The 19,011-nt window shown below is 36.3% G+C and overlaps 3 protein-coding genes across 4 annotated transcripts; 2 read left to right on the top strand and 1 right to left on the bottom strand.

Moving 5' to 3' along the window:
• On the bottom strand, window positions 310–3,734 carry LOC104766179 (VAN3-binding protein-like). Of its 2 annotated transcripts, none has more exons than XM_010490013.2 (7): window positions 3,285–3,734; window positions 2,701–2,811; window positions 1,959–2,400; window positions 1,610–1,858; window positions 1,464–1,513; window positions 1,054–1,111; window positions 310–690 (listed from the first exon to the last, which is right to left on the bottom strand). In XM_010490013.2, exons 1-7 carry the CDS (start codon window positions 3,606–3,608, stop codon window positions 476–478), a joined length of 1,449 nt encoding a protein of 482 aa, XP_010488315.1. In that variant the 5' UTR covers window positions 3,609–3,734; the 3' UTR covers window positions 310–475. The 2 variants fall into 2 exon arrangements, with proteins under 2 accessions (XP_010488315.1, XP_010488316.1); XM_010490014.2 differs by having other exon boundaries at window positions 2,701–2,808.
• On the top strand, window positions 5,994–6,991 carry LOC104766177 (nicotianamine synthase 1-like). Its single transcript, XM_019240892.1, has 2 exons — window positions 5,994–6,014; window positions 6,317–6,991. Exons 1-2 carry the CDS (start codon window positions 5,994–5,996, stop codon window positions 6,821–6,823), a joined length of 528 nt encoding a protein of 175 aa, XP_019096437.1. The 3' UTR covers window positions 6,824–6,991.
• LOC104766176 (leucine-rich repeat extensin-like protein 6) lies at window positions 10,372–12,187 on the top strand. Its single transcript, XM_010490011.2, has one exon. The coding sequence runs from the start codon at window positions 10,557–10,559 to the stop codon at window positions 11,943–11,945; it is 1,389 nt and encodes a 462-aa protein (XP_010488313.1). The 5' UTR covers window positions 10,372–10,556; the 3' UTR covers window positions 11,946–12,187.

The following is a 19,011-nucleotide window of genomic DNA, read 5'->3' as shown; positions in this document are numbered from 1 at the left end:
CATTTTGACATTCCCAATATATGTGGGGAAAATGGACCCATCAGATTACCACTTTTTTATATATATAAACTTTTAAAAAATTACAAACACCAAAGAGTTGTTTAACCAGCCACCCTTAGGGCTTCTCCATCAATAGATCTTAATATAAGTTTCTTACAATGAAAATTATCCAATTATTATTATTTAATTTGATGAGTTTCTTAGATAGTGTAATAACTCTCTCCAAAGTTTCTAAAACCTCTTATTTAAGAAACTTTAAACCATATTTAAGAAACTCAAACAATTTTATATTAATAATTTTTCTCTCACTACTCTAAAAAATTTATGTTAAGATACTTTAATGGAGATGATCTAAGTGTCCATTTCATCCTATATTATATATACCTTCACCAAAAGACATTACTCTGAAAAACACCCTTAACTTTCTCCAAGTTCTAATTTGGCCCCTTGAATCTTAAAACTACTACTCCTCCCTTCATATCCTATATCTGTTATTCCTCTCGGCAGCAACAGCAAGAAGCCTTGAGACACCTTGTGTCCACATTTCATACTCTCTCTGGCTCTTGCACTCAAATTCTACAATCCCTCTCGGAACTGTCTTTAACCCAAAGTATCTCAAATCCTCTCCTCCTTCCAGCAAATGGCGGCCTGGCCAAGCCGGAATATTTTTGATCACATCAATCACAACATCTGAAATAATTTAGAAGAAGAAGAAGAAAAGATTAGGGCCATTAGGCAAAGAAAATGTAACATAGAGTCTTGATATTCACATTTCAAAAGAAAGACAACAAGAAAAAGAAAAAAAGTTAAAGATGGCGTCTCCTTTTGTTTGTTCTGATCCTCTGATCACTTTAATCCCCAAAATTCAATTTAGACCCACATCAAAGTTTAAATTCTCATACTATTGATAGTATTAGTAGATAGAGGCAAAGCTAAGTATCCACCTTTAGTTATGTCACTTTAGTACTACTGTATGAGAATATCAAACTAATCCTGTCTTTGAACTGATTAGAATCTTGAATGATGTTAAGGAGGGATAATACGGACACTTACTTTTATTCTTCTTTGTGAATGTCCCTCCAACATGCTTGCTCTTCATCTTCAACATAACCTTCATGTTCAATAACCAAATCAAAACCATAAGAATGATGTCAAGAAATGGTTTTAATCAGAGACTAAAGCGGATCAAATGACTTAATTGGTTTCTTTATGCTTATTTTCTCTTATTTTCTTGGTCTATGAGATCTCTTTTTCTGTGTTCTTTTGTATTCTTTTAACAAGATCACACTCATGTGGGTGACTTAAAAAGTATCCACTGATTCGCCAATAATGTATCTTATTCTCTCTCTTTAATCTTTTTTTGTTTTCCTCTCTTCAAAGTTCATCAGATCACTGATATCATTGCTCAAGAAAGAGATATAAGAAACTAGACAGTCGAGACACAAGAAAAGAAGGAATCTTACTTGATTTAGCCTGTTTATGTAAACTGAGACTATTTTCCAATGAAGATCACCTGCCAAAACCATAACCCATTAGTTAGCAAAAAATGATCCAAGAAAACAAACCAAAACAAGAGACAGACTGCTAAAACATAACACAGCGTATTCACCTTTGCGGGTGCGTTTAAGAAGTTGGCAACCTCGAGCGAGCCATTCTCTGTTGCAATGTCCCAAGAAATTATCCTCAACTAGAAATTCGCCACTGTGACTGCTGTTCGAGCTGCCAATGCTGCCGTTACCATTACCATTATAATTGCTACAACCTCCAGGATTGATTCCTTTATCCATTGGAATAACTGATGCAATGTTCCACACCTCCTTCATCGCTCTCGCCTTCAATGTAGCCACTCCTCTCAAAGCTACACCAGATACACAACAAAATAAGACATTCAGTTTCTAAAAGACATTATTTCACCAAAATGTCAATGAACTGAGAACTAATGAAAACTTAGAAAGTACCTGTGGCAGCTCCAGCGGTTAGCGTCATGATATCTCCAGCTGATCGAACATTAACAGCAGAGCTAACAACAGAAGCTAAATGATCCCTCTCAGCTCCCATCACTTCAGCAGCCTCAACACATTGAGCAGCCACAAGAGTTGCAGCAGAAGCAACAGCCATATCCGTTTTAGCCATATTCTCATCTTTCCCAGAGCTGGAAGAAGCAGCAGTAGCAGCCGCGATCGCAGCCACCGCTGCAGCCACACCAGCAACGGATACAGCAGCGTGTATCTGAGCATTGTGAGCCCTGGTCTCTTCCTTCTTTCTCTCCCTCCGGTCTTTTCTCCACCTTCCCACAGTCTTGGACTGTGTAGTTGTTGCAGTGATAGGTCCTGGAGTTGACCCCGTTGAACGGAACTGAGCGTTGTAGTTGTTTGTAATGTTGTTTGATTGGCAAAATTGCTGCATACACACAATTAAAACAAATTTAAGTTCTTTAATTCAACAGAAAACGGATAAAACAAATGAAGCAAGAAACTAAATAAGGTAAACTCTAACAAAAACCAAATCGAGTAAAGAGGATTGCTTTATATTAAAATACTTCAATAATATAAGAATGTTCATAGAAGTAACCAAAAACGAAGATTATATGATCTCTAGGTAACGGTGAGAAACAGAATTAAAAAAGTATATTATCGTATCTTAAGAGTCATTAGCCGGAGAGATTAAAGAACAGAACATAATGAAGAATGTTTTTTGAACCTTAAGGTCGTCGACTTCATGAGGCGAAATCGGAGGACTGTCGGTTAAAGAACCATTGAGAGGACCGCTGCTGTGAGAAAGCCGACCAGATGTTCGTGGCGACACTTCCTGCTGCAAAAAACAAAATCAAAAGCATCGGCATGAGAAGAAGACAGAGAAAAGAACAGTGAAATTGTTAGCTTTTTGACTTCAAGAAAACTCCAAACTTTGTGATTATGTAGAGGGCCCATGAAAGCAAAGTGAGTGTTTTAGAGAATCATATCGATTTATTAAGGATGTTATATAATTACAAATCATTACGCATGAAAAAAATTCTCCTATTGTGAAATTCACTGATAAAAAGTTCATGATTCATGATGCTGAAGAAGAAGAAAAATGTGATCTTTAGACTAAAATCGTACTTGACTCACGAAATTGTTATGACCCTTTTGGAAATTTCGATGAAACTGAGAACACATAATGTCAAATTGACGAAATTAAGAGAATCGAGACAGAACAGAACAGAAATAAATTGTCTTTTTGTCTGTATATGCTCTGTTTTTTTTTTTTAAGAAGAGCGTTATAAAAAAATAATATATTCTTACAGACTGAGACAAGATACGATCCATGACCATCTGAGAAGTTTCAGAGCAAGCGAAGGAGAAAGGGTTTCCGGAGACGAAACCGTTCTCCTCCGTCTCGTTATCACCGGCGGTGATGGGTTTTTGTTGTTGTTCCTCTTCGAGAATGACTGTGGTGGTTTCGATTGAGGCTTTTGAGAGGAGTTGCTGAGAAGGAGTGAGGGCTTTAGAGACTTCGTGAGCTGAGACGCTCCAAGAGCGAGATAGAAACTCCATCGGCTCTAACGGTGTCTCCGGTGGTCGGAAAACTGGGTCGGACCGCCATGGAGCAAACACTGGTTTTTCCATTTTTACTGTGAGAGAGAGAGAGAGAGAGAGAGAGAGAGGTGGAAGACAAAGATGTGAATGGGTTGCAGTGTGTCTGTGATTAGTGACAACGAGAGAGAGAGAGAGAGAGAGAGAGAGAGATATCACTCGCAGTGCTTTTATTTTTCTCTTCTGCTTCAATGCTTTACTCTCTTAAAAAGAAACAATTTGATAATAGTTAATTAAAGGTGAACTTAAAGGATTTTAAAGTTAATTAATGAAATTAAAGGATTATAAAGTTAACTAATGAAATTAAAGGATTTTAAAGTTAAATAAGGGGTTAAAAGTTAAGTTTTGCTTCTAAATTAATTAATTCACTTAGCTGTCAATTTTCTTGTATTTAATTGCATCCTTATCTCAATTTTATACTACAATGTTTTTCATTAAAATCCTATAAATTTGTCATTTTCTTATATCTAAAAACATAATTTTTCACATTATGTTTGGGTTGATTTGGTTTTATCTTCTTGTAGGGTATAGTATTTTTTATTACGTATAAATTTTATGAAAAACGAATTCTCAAATATTTAGTTTTATTAAGTGTTAAAAATTAAAAGAAAAAGGGAAAATGGTAACATTTTTAAAATGGTGAGCCAAATGGCATTTTGAAAAACAATCCCTATAAAAAAAAAGCAGAGGGAATATGTTTATTTTGTGTTTAAGATATTTGCACTGAATGACTTGAACCAAGATTATGTGAATTAATAACAATCCTATTTAACTTAAGACTTACACAAACAATACTAATATTTCACTTTTTATTAAACAAATGAACATAAATTATAATTTAAGAAGGCTCTGAGACTTCTCTCCTCTATCTTAAAAGAGTGATAAATGGAAACAAGGCATAGATGATAAGGGACCTCATGAGACATGAGTGACCTGCAAAATGTGGCAAATTCATCATTATTGAAATATTGGCATGGCAGGAGAAAGGTGTGCTCAACTTACATCATTCCATGGATCCTTTGTTAACATTAAAATAAGTTGGTATATTTGTTAAGACCATGATTTAGTCAACGCTTTTTATATGTGGTTCGCTGTATATGTATTCTCTTCTTCTTATTATTATTTATTTTTTTTAACTTCATATGATAGTTTATTTTTTAATTTGATAAAATTTTATTTCGTTGGCAATATAAATCAAATTTATGGATCGTAAATGGCAAAGTAATCTATTGGACGGAAATCTAGAAAATGAAAATTTGCACTTGGACTCTTAACTGGTTGATGGATTGGCGTTATAGTTTGACAGACAAGGAATACAAGAAAAACATAATTAGGCGTTACACTCTGATAAACAAGGAATATAAGAAGGAGAAGAATTAAAAAAAAAAGAATTGTGAAAATTTTAAATAATGAGACTTGAAAACCTTTAACTATACATTGGTAAATAGACCTTCCAATTTTTCTTTTAGATTCAACTCAAATTGGTTTCTTGGACATGAGTGTCAACCAAAAAAATGGTGCGAGCTAGAGCCAACCTTCGTTGCTGCTACTTGTCCCAAGGCCACAAACATTTTAACAAAAAAAAGATAGGAAGTAAACAGAAAAAGGCATGCATAAGTTATTAACAACTCGTTTGTCCAAAAAAACAAAAAGTTATTAACACATTGGTTTTTGTTGTGGTGAGAGAAAATAACATGATCCAATCTCACGTGGCTCACATCAACGGCATAGGACGGACCCACAATCTTGTTGCTGAACCTGATGGTTGGTTTGGACTCTGGACCGGACCGAAGAGCTAGCTACAGAAAAAGGTACGAGATAATACGTGGTCGGCAGTGAGTGGAGGAGTAACGGTAGTGGACAAAAGGGATAACCTCAGCAGAATTGGTCTCATTTGGTTATAAAGAAAGAGAGTAGAATTCTTGATGTGGATACTAATGTTCTCTCACCCTTTCGAATTTATTTCATGTGTTCATCATTTTAACTGTTTTATAAGTATTGTTTTTAGAAGCTATACAAGATTTTTGTTACGACTTCTATTGCAAAAATATGCATGCACACATAACGATATAATATTTTCTAAAGGAAGCTTAATTATTAGCATTGTTTTTTTTTTTCTCGTAAAGAGGCTATATGCGTGAAATGGAATTTCTTTTGTGGAAGCCCTGATAACTAGAAGTAGTCCACCATGGTACTACATATTCATGCACTATTTAGTTTGTGTACCGTAGCGAATTGTGATCACGCTATAAAGGTCGTCGAAAAAGAGATATGGCACTATGAAGCTGGATCGGATCACAAAATATTTGGGCCATTTGATGGGCTAGACCTTGGGAGAAACTGAAATTCTTTTTAAACAGGTGGGATAGATTATTTGGCTGATGGATGGGTAGTACATCTTCATCATAAAAGTTCGACATGCATCTCTATGTCCCTAAGGTTGGTCCTTTCCTTTAACCACTATTATGAAATTTATTATTTTGTACTTCTTGTACTACATAAAACTTTTTAGAGAAATCATTGGTTATATTATATGTATGCAGAAATTTCTTGTCATGTAAAGTATCCTTGCCAATTAGGTAATGAAAGATCACTTGATTTAAGATTAAAGATCACTTGAAAGTATTAGTAATGCAAAGCAGATACACAATAATCATCATGTAGAGCATTTGAAATAGACATATATACATGTACATGAGAGTTTGATTTGCGGTAGAATCCAGTGAACATCCTGAATCAAGATTGCGTTCGTGGGATCGGGTCTGATTCCCCTCTCGCCCATCATCTTAGCTAAAACCCGCTTGCCAAACACGATGTTCCACAACTTTGACATCGACCCTCAAGCCAACGCCCTCGCCTCCCGTCTTATCTCAGGTGACCCTGACCTCTCCACTCGCATGATCTTCCACACCACTGACTTACTCAAAATGACCAAAGAGGTTTTAAGTGACTACGACGTGGTTTTCGTGGCTGCTCTTGTTGGATTGGACAAAAAGGCAAAGGTTAAAGCCATTGAGCACTTAGAGAAGCACATGGCTCCTGGATCACTTCTCATGCTTAGGAGTCGTCATGGCCTTAGAGCTTTTTTATATCACATCGTTGATCCTTGTGATCTGAAAGGCTTCGAGGTCTTGACTATTTATCACCCGATGACCAATGCAGTTGTCAACTCAGTGGTGGTCGCACGCAAGCTCGGTGGTCAAACCACGACAGTAATGGATAGTGAGGTTCGTAGCGGCCAGATCTGATGCAACTCTACGAACAGATCTGATGCAACTCAGCAACTGTGCCAATATATGTACAAGGTATATGACTAATAAATAATCCTGGAAGTGTGTTGTGCCATATTTATTTGTTGTTTTCATTTAATGTCTATGTGTGTGGTGTTTTATATTTTACGATCCGTGATTATTGTTATTATTAAGAAATAAGCACCAGTGACAGTGGTGTATTGTTAATCGATTTCTCGATCATTACATTAATATTAATTGGTTGATTTCACTTTACTACGAATAAACAATACATATGCCCTTCATAGATACGGAAATCAAGCACTCCTATACCAAAAGTCAAATTAAACTGTAGATATATATATATATATATATATATATCCTCAAAGACTTTTTTTTGGTACTATTAGAGAAATTTGTTTTCTTGGTCAATAATAGCATGCATTGTACGGTAAAACTCATGTCCACGTGCTTGTCCATGAAACTCATGTCCACGTGCTTGTCCATGAAATACACAAACATCGATATCAAAAAGATAATAGACGAGTAAGGTATTGGACTCGCGACGAACGCGATCTTGGTTTGGACTTTGGTCGTCTGTTGGGTGAGGAGATCAAATTCGATTTGTCGTTGGACAACTCCCAAGATCTAGTGTTGGTCTAAGTTTCCAATGGCTTGACACGTTGTTTGAGAAAAGTGGGGATAAAAAAACGACGTCATAGTCACTTAAAATCTGTGTATATTGAGTACGTCGGTGGTGTGGAAGATCATGCACTTAGAGAAGAGAGTAAAGCTCAATCCATTGAGCACTTAAAGAAGCACATGGCTCGGAGCGCGTCTCATGCTTCTTATTAGAAGTTCACATGGCCTTAGAACTTTCTTAATCACCATCGTTGTTCCTTGTGATTTTAAAAGCATCGAGGTGACATGCAATTTATCACTTAATGACCGATAAAGTCGTACGTTAACTCGGTGTTTTGTTTTAGCGTTACTAGCTGGCCAACATATTTCGGCGATTCATTTGGCTGAGTTAAAGTTCAGCATTTTTTTTTCAAATTAGCGATCAGTTGTTAAAAAAAATATATAGTTGACAACAACTACAAAACTAATTTTATCAATGTAATTTACTATTTCTTAAGTATGTTGTTGACAACTACAAAACGAGTCAATTATGAAGACAGTTACTGTAAGGAGTAACAAACAAATTGCAATGGGCTTCTTTACTCCTTACAGTTACTGTCATCTAAAATTAGCGCATGGTTTGTTTTACATATGGGTTCTGAAGCAATTATTTTGAGAATGATCTACTACTATGCATATTTAGTGAACTGACCCAGACAAAAACAAAAAAATCATCTATCGCTGAAAACGTTACAACTTTTCTTAGGATTAGTTTGTAGCGACATTATTAAACTTTTGCCACAAACAAGTGGAGATTATATGATTATATCAAATACACTTGTGTTATAGATGAATGTGATGTCAGTATGAATCTTTGGTAGTTAATCAAATGTTGTGATAATTAAACGTTTGACCTAGCTAGCCATCGAACTTGATTTTGAAGAAATATTCGGATAAGCTAAAAATCTCAAGTGGCTTGGTAACTAAAATATAAATAATAGTTGCGTATACGTGTACATACGTATATACATACGTATTTACGGAAGTCAAAAGCTTCGATATTAAACTACACGCCAACCCTCAAAATAATTTCAGTACATGAAACCTAAAAACATTACGATCCTGAGGTGATTATTAATCATGTGAATGAGCTTAAATTAAATTATTTAAATAACTTTTCTTAGTAAAAATTATATTGATTTCTTAACATAGATCACAAGTAATCCATATTTTACAAATCGCTAGGTGCTAGTCGAATGGTTGTGATGAGTCTAGCGCCTAGCAAGAAAATCATCGAAGATTAAACGGAGATTAATCGAAAACTAGTTTTAGGATTATTTTAATAAATTAATAATAAAATACAAATATATAGATTTAAATATATGTAAATTGCTGTTCATGTTAAAGGAAAAAATATCAAATGAAATATATAACTATAGTATTGTCTTTAAAATTACGGTAAACACATAAAAACGTAATTTTAAAAGAAAAGTTTATGATTTTCATTAAAAGTTTGTACAACATCATAAATTCTTAATTTAAATATCAAAATAACAAAAATATACTCCTATATTAAAAACACAAATCTGGAGTCATCTTTTAATTTTAATGTTTGGTTGAAAAAAAAAATCTCTAAACATCCTATATTTTGAAACGGATCAGTATATATTTTATTTATATTTAGATCCAAAAATAATCAGTACATACAAAATTAAGCGGCAAGTACTCGGTTAGACAGATTTTAATCAAATAGACAGACATAATTGGATAGTCAATGCTATGCGGAAATTAGTCATACATCGAGGCGCAGAGAATAGAGCTAACGATTTTACGGGATATAATTGGTGTTAGGCGGTGATTTTTAAAACATGGTAAGCAGGGAAGAAGACTACTAGTCTTAGAGACCATCAAGTTGTCTTAATTAAAGTAAAGATCAAGGAGGAGATTTTGTTTCTGTCCCAATCCACAGTATCAACATTTGGTTTGGGTTCATGCTTTTTAGGAAATTTAATACTATATAGAGAATGGTCTAAAAGCTATCGAAACCGTGTTTCTGGTGGTAATTAACAAACATCCGATTATTTTACTTAATGCATCCTATGAAACTATGAATGTATACATAATATATTACATATGGTTTGCTGGATTGTGTTAAGTGTTAACGGAGTAAAGCTTGTGTCGAAGAAACAAGGCAATTGTCGTAGACCTACTTATTATATGATTAAGAGCCTTTTCTTTATTTTGATAAAAACTTAGTACTATAAAGCCTATAAGCCTATTTGTTAATTTTAAATTTTGTTTACTTTTCAACAGTTCTTCTAACACATGTAGCTTAAGAGTGCATATGCCAATATTATCATTAATGGTTTATTCAGGAGTTACAATGATTTCTGGCTTTACATTTAAATTTTTTTTTTTTTGCAAAAGCAACTTTATTTTATTTTCTTTCAATAAACCAATCTTTATTTGTTTTCTCATAAAACAAACAAAAAACAATATAATAAAACGAGCCATGAAAGCTGTTAGATCCATGGGGGCCAGCAGCAGGTAACCTCAACTTTAAAGAGTTTTCGCTCGCAAGTTCGACCTCGGACTCTATCTTATATCCACAAAAATATAAGAAATTCTTTTTGGGAGAGTTCAATTTAACCTTTGCATAGTAGATAACACTTGATCGAATTTGATATATGAGAGAAGTCGAATTGGTTAGATATGTATGCATACGCAAAGGTTAGACAATGTAAGTAGATGATGCATGATTAAGGTATTATAAAGAACATTCTTTGCTAATTCTGACCTTCTCTACCCAACCAACGAAAGTCAAAACTATGCTCCCCTGTCACCCAATATATCTATTTTCTTTATTTCAAAAACTTATCAATCATCACAGTTGAATTCATCATCGTTATTAATAAACATTAAACACACATGTAAACAAAGACCGACTCTTCAATAATAACCATTCTCTCATGTCTCTCATCTACAATAATTTTCCCAAGATATCAAAATATAACTTTTTAAAAGGAAGTGGTTACACCCCCAATTGTGTATACATATGCAACCTTATAGTCCCATTTCCTAAAACACAATACCCATCTCACAAAAACTCTCTCATCAGTCATCATCACTCATGAAAGAAGAAACCTTCTTTTTCCGGTGGCGGTTCTTGGCCTCTGGTCTCATTTTCCTCTTCCTTCTTCCTCAAGCTTTCACTTACAATACTCATCCATGCTTCCCACATGCTCCTTTCCTTCCTCCAATCGCAAACCCAAGGCTCTTAAAAGCTTTCGCAGCTCTTCAAGCTTGGAAGTTCACCATAACCTCTGACCCAAACGGCTTCACTTCTAACTGGTGTGGTCCTCATGTATGTAACTACACAGGCGTGTTTTGTGCACCGGCTCTTGATAACCCTTACGTCTTAACCGTCGCTGGTATAGACTTAAACCATGCCAATATCGCCGGTTATCTCCCTATAGAGCTTGGTCTGTTAACCGATCTTGCCTTGTTCCATATCAATTCAAACCGTTTCGAAGGTCAACTCCCCAAAACTCTAAAATGTCTCCAGCTTCTCCATGAGCTTGATGTCAGCAACAATAAACTCTGCGGCGAGTTTCCTTCGGTGATCTTCTCCTTACCTTCTTTGAAGTTTCTCGACATTAGGTTCAATGAGTTCGAAGGAGATGTTCCTAGCCAACTCTTTGACCTAAACCTCGACGCTCTCTTCATTAACGACAACAAATTCCGGTTTAGGTTACCGAGAAACATAGGTAACTCTCCAGTTTCGGTTCTTGTCTTGGCCAACAACGATCTCCAAGGATCTTGTGTACCTCCAAGTTTCTACAATATGGGGAAGACGTTGCACGAGGTCATTCTCTCGAACTCACAGCTAACCGGTTGTTTAAACCGAGAAATCGGTTTGCTTAACCAGTTGACGGTTTTTGACGTGAGTTACAACAACTTGGTGGGTTCTTTACCGGAGACAATAGGTGATATGAAGAGTTTGGAGCAGTTGAACATCGCACATAACAAATTCTCCGGCTACATTCCGGAGAGTATCTGTCGGTTACCAAGACTCGAGAACTTCACTTACTCGTATAACTTCTTCTCCGGTGAGCCACCGGTTTGTCTGAGGCTTCAAGAGTTTGATGATCGTCAAAATTGTTTACCTTCAAGGCCAATGCAACGGTCTCCTACTGAATGCAAATCTTTTGCTTCTCATCCTATTGATTGTGGATCTTTCGGCTGCTCTCCACCTAGCCCACCGCCTCCACCACCGTCTCCTCCACCTCCACCGCCACCACCACCACCATCACCACCGCCACCATCACCGCCGCCACCACCACCGCCGTCACCACCACCACCATCACCGCCACCACCATCACCGCCGCCACCATACGTGTATCCTCCCCCACCATCACCGCCACCATATGTGTATCGGCCTCCACCACCACCGCCACCATATGTGTATCGGCCTCCATCTTCACCGTCACCAAATGTGTATCCTCCGCCTCCTTGTTGATCTTCCACGGGGCCGTGCATGACTAAGGCTACTTTTGACCGAGTGGGATGCAATAGTTGAAACTGCCATCTGTTTAGGTGTCGTGTTCTACGTTATGTAACGCTAGTGTTCATTTAATTGTTCTTGTTTTACTAGTATTATTTATTTTCTTCAAATTTTATTCTCAAAAAGTTGAATGAGCTTTAATTGTTTGTGTGATAACAAAAAATATTTTAGTTAAATGAAAACTGAGGTGAGATATTTGTAAAATGCCCTGGCGAGACGACAAGTTTATTAAATAGTAGTACATTTACTATTTCAAATATGATCACGAGTCGCTTCTTTCTCTTTCCCATCGGTTACATTCTCGTACTAGTAGCTAAGTCTCCTCAATCCGACAATACAAGAAATCATGTCTCTAGTAATTGCATGTCCCATTGTACATTTAATTTTCACCAAGAATCCCAACCGGTCCCCTTGAGTTAGGTGTTTTTTTTCCTCTCCCCTTAAGACGTTAAGGCAATTTTTGAGAGAACCCCTTCCGTAACCCTAATTGTTGGTCGATCCGTTGTCCTCGTGGGTTTAACTCATTTGAAACCGCTTTTGCAAAACCTACTTTTTAAAGCATTTAAAACTGAAACACTAACATGGCCATCGGTAAAGAGGTTTATGCTCACTTCGTGGTTTATCATTCCGAATTGTTACTTTTATCTTTGGATATGATTATGTGGTTTATAAGCGCATATCTTAAAGGATAATTTAAGTTCCAAACGTATGATTCTTTTCCTATAATTCAGGTTTTAGAAAAAACTTAATATGATATGTGAAAGAACCAAATGTACTTGTTATTAAAAACGTTAACAGTGATTAACCATATCTGAAATCACAGTAACAACTCGAACCATAAATGGTAAATTCTTAAACCATTATAATGCCATGAGTCCATGACTTCTCCGAACGTATCAATGTACTTTATAGATGGAATTAACTAACATGCCGTTCGTTCATTTTCATCCTACAAACAATTACTAAAACAACACATTCGGGCAATGTGCCAATTGGTTGACAAAAAGTTTACAAAGTATTATACTTTTAAATTAGATAGAATAGAATTAATTAATGAATGTGCCTTCATTTTCATATTACAAACAAATAAATCATATTTGGGAAACGTGCCAATGGTTGACAAAAGTTTGTAAACCGTGTTTCTGGTGGAATCAGTAACAACCATTTGAGTAAACTAAAGAATAATTCATTGCTACTACAACCATAAAAAGTGAAATTTCCTTATTGGGCGTTGGCAAAGCAGTTTTGTATTGATTTGGAGTTTGGACCAACCAACGGAAACCCAATAATCTAGCTTAGCAATTTGGTATTGGTTCTGAAACCAAAACTGGGGACGGTTCAAAATAAGCCGGAAATGAATGGGGTTATTGGTTTCATGATTTTAATGGATTTGAAAATCTAAAAAAAAATCATGTGTTATTCAATCATTGATTTTAAATACTTATCAAAATAAATAAAATGAGATTTTAACAAGTATTTGTAAATCATATAACCAATAACACATAATTTTGATAAATATTATAAAATTATTGATTAAATAACACGTGATTTTTATTTTATTTCCAAATCCGTTAAAATCTTAGAACAAATAACCTCACCGAGGAAGAAGAGTGATTCAAGGAGACAAAACTGGTGGAAACTGCAAACTGCGAAGTTGATGTGTTGTTACCAAACCGACAACGCGACCTTTAAACCATGACACTTCACCATCAATCTTTAAAACATTGACCATTTACCCACCGGTTATATACTCTTTACATACACATTGCCTTCCTAATTTGTAACTTCATCATATTATTAGATGCATATACTACATATGCATAAATATATTTTATATATCACATGTGGATGTTAATAATCATTATAGGATGTTAATATATCATGCATTGGCCCCATAATCTTTCTGCCTTTTTTTTCTTTTTCTTTTTGTAATAAGAGAACTTTACAGAATTATAGGAGTTGCAAATGTTGGGAGCATTCTTTTAACAACCAAAAAGAGAGAAAAAAAACAATATATTTGCTTCTAACGTAGGACACTTTGAAGACATCTCACCTTTTCATTCTTTCAGGTGACTCCTTTTTCTTTTTCCTTTTGTTTTAGGAGATTTTGATGACCCCTTTGGTTATCCTCTTTTGTGATTTTGAAGATATTTCTATTGATGTTTGTTGGTGGGCTTATAATGTGCGTGCAAAAAAGATTAACCGATCGAGTTTAGAGAGTTGGGAACTTGGGATACATCTTTATATAAACGTGGTAGCTAGGTTTGGACCACAAGTGAAGATAGAACATCTTTTATCCACAAAAATTCATCTTATCCTTTTTAGAAAAAAAGTTTAGTCCCATGTTTAGTGAAACACTCGATTAAACTCAAGAGTGAACAAAATTTATTGACAAAAAGTTTACCGCAAATCCATCATGAATAAAGCCAAAATCCAAACGACCAATATGGTCCATACACAGAGTTTGCGAGTAGTGGATGAATGAGCCAATACACACGGGTTTACGAATGCCATATTTTTTTTTTCACTATTGATACATACGTTTGTGATTGTTTTAAACAAGTATCTGAGCAATTTTATTCTTTTGCATTCCCACGTAAAACACACGATATATATCAACATCATGTTAGTGGATTTTGGGTTCTTAGAATGAAAATGACAAGGCATTATTGAATTTACTAACATGGCATGTTTATTGCGGCAACCAAACAATGATCTTTCATTGGTTTAAGCATGTATGTATGACAAATTATTATTTTCTTAGATATTTTTGATTCATGAGCTATGTCGTTAAAAGGAAAAATTCGGACTTTTGCTAGTAAGAAGAACTATAAGCAACATAAATAAAATCCAATTGTATACTTTTAGAAAAAGAATTAATGAAAACCAAATATATAAATAAATGGTAATTGAACAATATCATGCAAAAGAACCTTAAAAAGCAGAAAATCGAAGGAACCGAACCATACCACCCCCAAATATCATGCAATATATGTTAATCATCCTTTCATCCAATTAACCAAAAAGCTATCGTGATGTCTCATTGCTATTCGGAAATATTACTATTAACTCTTTTGTCCATTTCGTAAGAAATTGACAAATAATTTATGTCTTTCTTATTGTTTCTGGTTAGGCCGTAACAATACTACGTACTAGTTAGTATTCTATTTCCATTGTTTTGAGCGACTATATTGTATGGTTAGCAATAGCATGTGAGAACAGTATAGTAATAATGTAAGAAAGTTTATTAAGAATTCGTTTGGAAGCAAACACACGCAGCAAAACATCATGGACCGGTTTATCATTATGCATGCGATGAAAGTTCACTTTGGATGAGTGACCCTCTGGTTTATCATTTCAACAAGAGAGAGAAATAAGCAGCTCAAAGTGTTCCTTAACCTAATTGTACTGTTGTTGTTGGAATTGTTCTTGTTTTTATTTTGATCTGTCATCTTCTCTTCGGATGACTGACCCTCTGGTTTCTCCACCTCCAATTCCTCCAGATTTGCGATGTCTGGAGAAATTCCTACCTCCATCGTGTGTTGCTCCTGTTCAATCTCCGGATACTGTAATGATTGAATCATGTTCTTCTCTTTCTTCTATCCATATGCGGGTTGTCCCTCCTCTGTCCCCCAATCTAGCGATGACTTCATCTACCCCAATTTCTCTTGCTTCTTCTTCTTCGGCTGGAATTTTGGGAACAGATCCCTCATCTTCTGTGAAAGCTTCGCCAACTCTCGGAAAGCATATGGCAACTACTTCTTCGACTTCCGCTCCTGCAGCGGCGGCAGTAGACTCTTATGAATTCAATTGGGCATCGAAATTAAAGCCCTCTTGTCGAGTTCCTCCTTCTTCTGCCTCGGTCTCAATCTCTCCAGAAGGAAGGTATAGGGTAAAAGTCCCAAATGTTGTTTTTGAAAGAGGAGCAAAGATTCACTCTGATTATATTGTTGGGATATTCTATGGTAATCCTCCATCTTATGGGAAGATTTGGGGTGTGTTAAACTTCCTATGGGGCAAAGATCGTCGGGTGACTGTTCATAATCTCACAAAAAATGCTTTTCTATTCTACATACCCTCTCCGTCTCTCCGTCGTCGTGTTCTTCAACATGAGCTTTGGTGGGTTGGTGATTCTCCATTCTTTGTAACAGAATGGAAAGCCTCTTTCAGTCTAAATCCTCCTTCCTTGGAGAAAGCTCCTATATGGGCTAAAATTGAGAACATACCATTTGATATGGTTACGGATGAAGGGATGAGCTTTATATCAAGTCCATTAGGACCGATGGTGGACTGTAAACCCTTCACAAGTATAAGTTCTGCGGAGATCAAAGTGATTGTGAATTTAACAAAGCCACTTCCAAAGGATATGGAGATTGAAAGGGAAGATGGTTCGGTTTGTATCCTTTCTATCTCTTATCCATGGCTTCCTCCTTTGTGTCCCATATGTAATGAGATTGGTCACAAATCAGCTTTTTGTCCTAAAGCGGTCCCTGAAAAAGTCTCAAAGTCTCATCCTTCATCTGAATCCAAGCTCCAGGATAAATCCCCTTTGTCTCCTCGTACAGTCCCTTCTGGTACTTCATCAAATAAGATATTCGTTGCAAAGGTTCCAATAGTTCAAGCTTCAAATGGTGCTGCATCGATCTCTAAGACTTCTATTGTGTATGATCTTGAGCGTCCTTCTGAAGTGGATATGATTGGTTCAGAGGTTTTAGTTACATCAGTCTCACTCGTTGGTGGAGTTGTTGCTGCAGACATAAGTTCAGACAAATCTGTGACAGGCTCCGTTTCAGGTTCTGTTGTGGCAGGTTCAGATGCTGTGGCAGGTTCAGATTTTGTGGCAGGGTCAGTGTCAGGAAATTCTATGGTAGCTGCAGTATTAGAAGGGTTTGGAAAATCAGAGTCAACAGTAGTGGTTTACGATGCAGGGCTTCCATTGGATGTGAATCCGTTTGTTAAAGCTGTTCATACAACCTCCTTAAAAGCCTTGGAGTTATAAGAATCAAATCAAATGCGTTCGTCCAATCCTTTTGATATCTTGTCTGTTGATCAAGCAATTGTTGATTGTGATCCAGAGAAGGATGTGTTACCTTGGAGTTAACTCACTTCTCACAACTTCCTTATATAAAATTCAGCTAGATTCGAAGAAAAGGAAAATAGGCAGCAAGAAATCACCATCCAATGGTGGCGGTTCTACTCTGAAGGCAGAGAAGCGTCACCATTTAAATCATTTTTAGATGTCGGATATTTTTTTTTGGAACGTGCGGGGAATAAATGATCCCACTAAACATCGAACGCTAGCTAACTGGATTAGTTCAAGGCCAGTATCTTTTGGAGCGCTCCTAGAAACGCACGTTAAGGAACATAATCTACAATATATTATTTCTTGTATAGGATCAGGTTGGTCGGTTATAAATAATTACCATCATTCTGATCTTGGTAGGATATGGCTTATCTTCAAACCACCGACTATAGTGAAGCTTTTGTTTTCTAACCTTCAGTCAATCACGGTGGAAGTCACCATGGAATCAGGTCACTCTTTTGTCTATACAGCTGTTTATGCCTCTAATGATTTGGAAGAAAATAAGACTCTCTGGCAATCTCTTCGAGATACTTTTTCTTCTTTCTGTTTATCGTCGTTGCCATGGATGGTTAATGGAGACTTCAATGAGATAATATATCCTTCAGAAACTTCAAATGTTTTGATTTCTAGGTCTACAAGAGCTATGAGAGATTTTGGTGAGTGTTTAGCGGATATTGGTCTTTTTGATCTTCCTTTCCAGGGTCCATGTTACACTTGGTATAATAATCAACAAGATGCTCCAATTGCAAAGAAATTGGATAGGTGTCTAGTGAATGGAATCTGGACTGGGTTATTTCCTACAAGTCACTGCACTTTTGTTGCCCCAGAATTCTCAGATCATGCGCCTTGCCACATCAATTTATTTACCAAGGCCCCAGATTTTGGTACGCGTCCGTTTAAGTTTTTCAATCTTCTAATCAAGCATTCGTCTTTCTTGGAAACTATTCAGACCGAGTGGAATGCGTGGAACGCTCCTGCTAGATTTCTCTTTGAGTTTGGATTCAAGCTGAAGTCTTTGAAAAGGCCTCTTAAATCACTCAATAAGGAAAATTGCAGTGAGATTGAAAAGCGTGTGTTTGTAGCCAGTGTTTTGCTAAAAGCTGCTCAGGCTACTGTTTTACAAGATCCATCTGTGTCCAACATGCTACTTGAAAAATCTGCTACGGAGAGTTAGATATCATTGAGACTCGCAAAAGAGAGTTTCTTCAAGCAAAAATCTAGGATTAAGTGGTTGGCTGAGGGAGATTTCAACACTTCTTTCTTTCATTTTGTTACTAAAATGAGAAATGGTTTTAATGCGGTCAAATACTTAATTAGACAGGATGGTTCAAGGGCTGAGACTTCCAAAGAGATTCATGAGCATGTTGTGGCTTACTTTGAGGAAATTTTTGGATCAGTTAGAGGCCATTTCTGTGCAGAACTGCCTCAATTTTTGGTCTCCCTTAATATGTCATGTTGTTCAGTTTTGCACCAGTCCATATTAAGTGCTCCAGTCACTCAGGATATCATCAAAACATCTTTGGCAGGAATGCCATCTAGTAAAACGCCAGGACCATATGAGTTTACCGCTGAATTTTTTAAAGCTACGTGGAGTATCTTGGGGAATGAATTGGTTACTGCAGTCCAGAATTTCTTCCATTGCCCATTCATGCCTACGGCTCTTAACGCTACCTCCCTGGTTCTGATTTCCAAATGACCAGGAGCGGATAATCTTAAAGATTATAGACCAATAGCTTGCCTCAATACAGTCTATAAAATTATCACTCAAATCATGGCTGACAAAATTAAAAGCGTCCTTCCAGACATTGTGGCCCCTAATCAAACAGCTTTTGTTAAGGACAGACTCCTCTTGGAGAATGTTCTCCTTGCTTCTGAGGTGGTGAATGGCTATCAACAAACCTCTTCTTCTAGCCGAATAACGCTCAAAGTAGATATTTC

This window comes from Camelina sativa, chromosome 19 (genome assembly GCF_000633955.1).
Source record: "Camelina sativa cultivar DH55 chromosome 19, Cs, whole genome shotgun sequence".
Taxonomy (NCBI): Eukaryota; Viridiplantae; Streptophyta; class Magnoliopsida; order Brassicales; family Brassicaceae; genus Camelina; species Camelina sativa.
This window is presented reverse-complemented; position numbering and strand designations above follow the sequence as displayed.

Excerpts from the sequence above, each read along its gene's own strand:
- LOC104766176 (XM_010490011.2), top strand. The coding sequence starts at position 10,557 with ATGAAAGAAGAAACCTTCTTTTTCCGGTGGCGGTTCTTGGCCTCTGGT.
- LOC104766177 (XM_019240892.1), top strand. The coding sequence starts at position 5,994 with ATGCATCTCTATGTCCCTAAG. Across the intron at positions 6,015-6,316 it reads TGCATCTCTATGTCCCTAAG|ATTGCGTTCGTGGGATCGGG; the intron begins GTTGGTCCTTTC and ends TCCTGAATCAAG.
- LOC104766179 (XM_010490013.2), bottom strand. The coding sequence starts at position 3,608 with ATGGAAAAACCAGTGTTTGCTCCATGGCGGTCCGACCCAGTTTTCCGA. Across the intron at positions 2,812-3,284 it reads ATCGTATCTTGTCTCAGTCT|CAGGAAGTGTCGCCACGAAC; the intron begins GTAAGAATATAT and ends TGTTTTTTGCAG. Across the intron at positions 1,514-1,609 it reads TCTTAAACGCACCCGCAAAG|GTGATCTTCATTGGAAAATA; the intron begins GTGAATACGCTG and ends TGGTTTTGGCAG.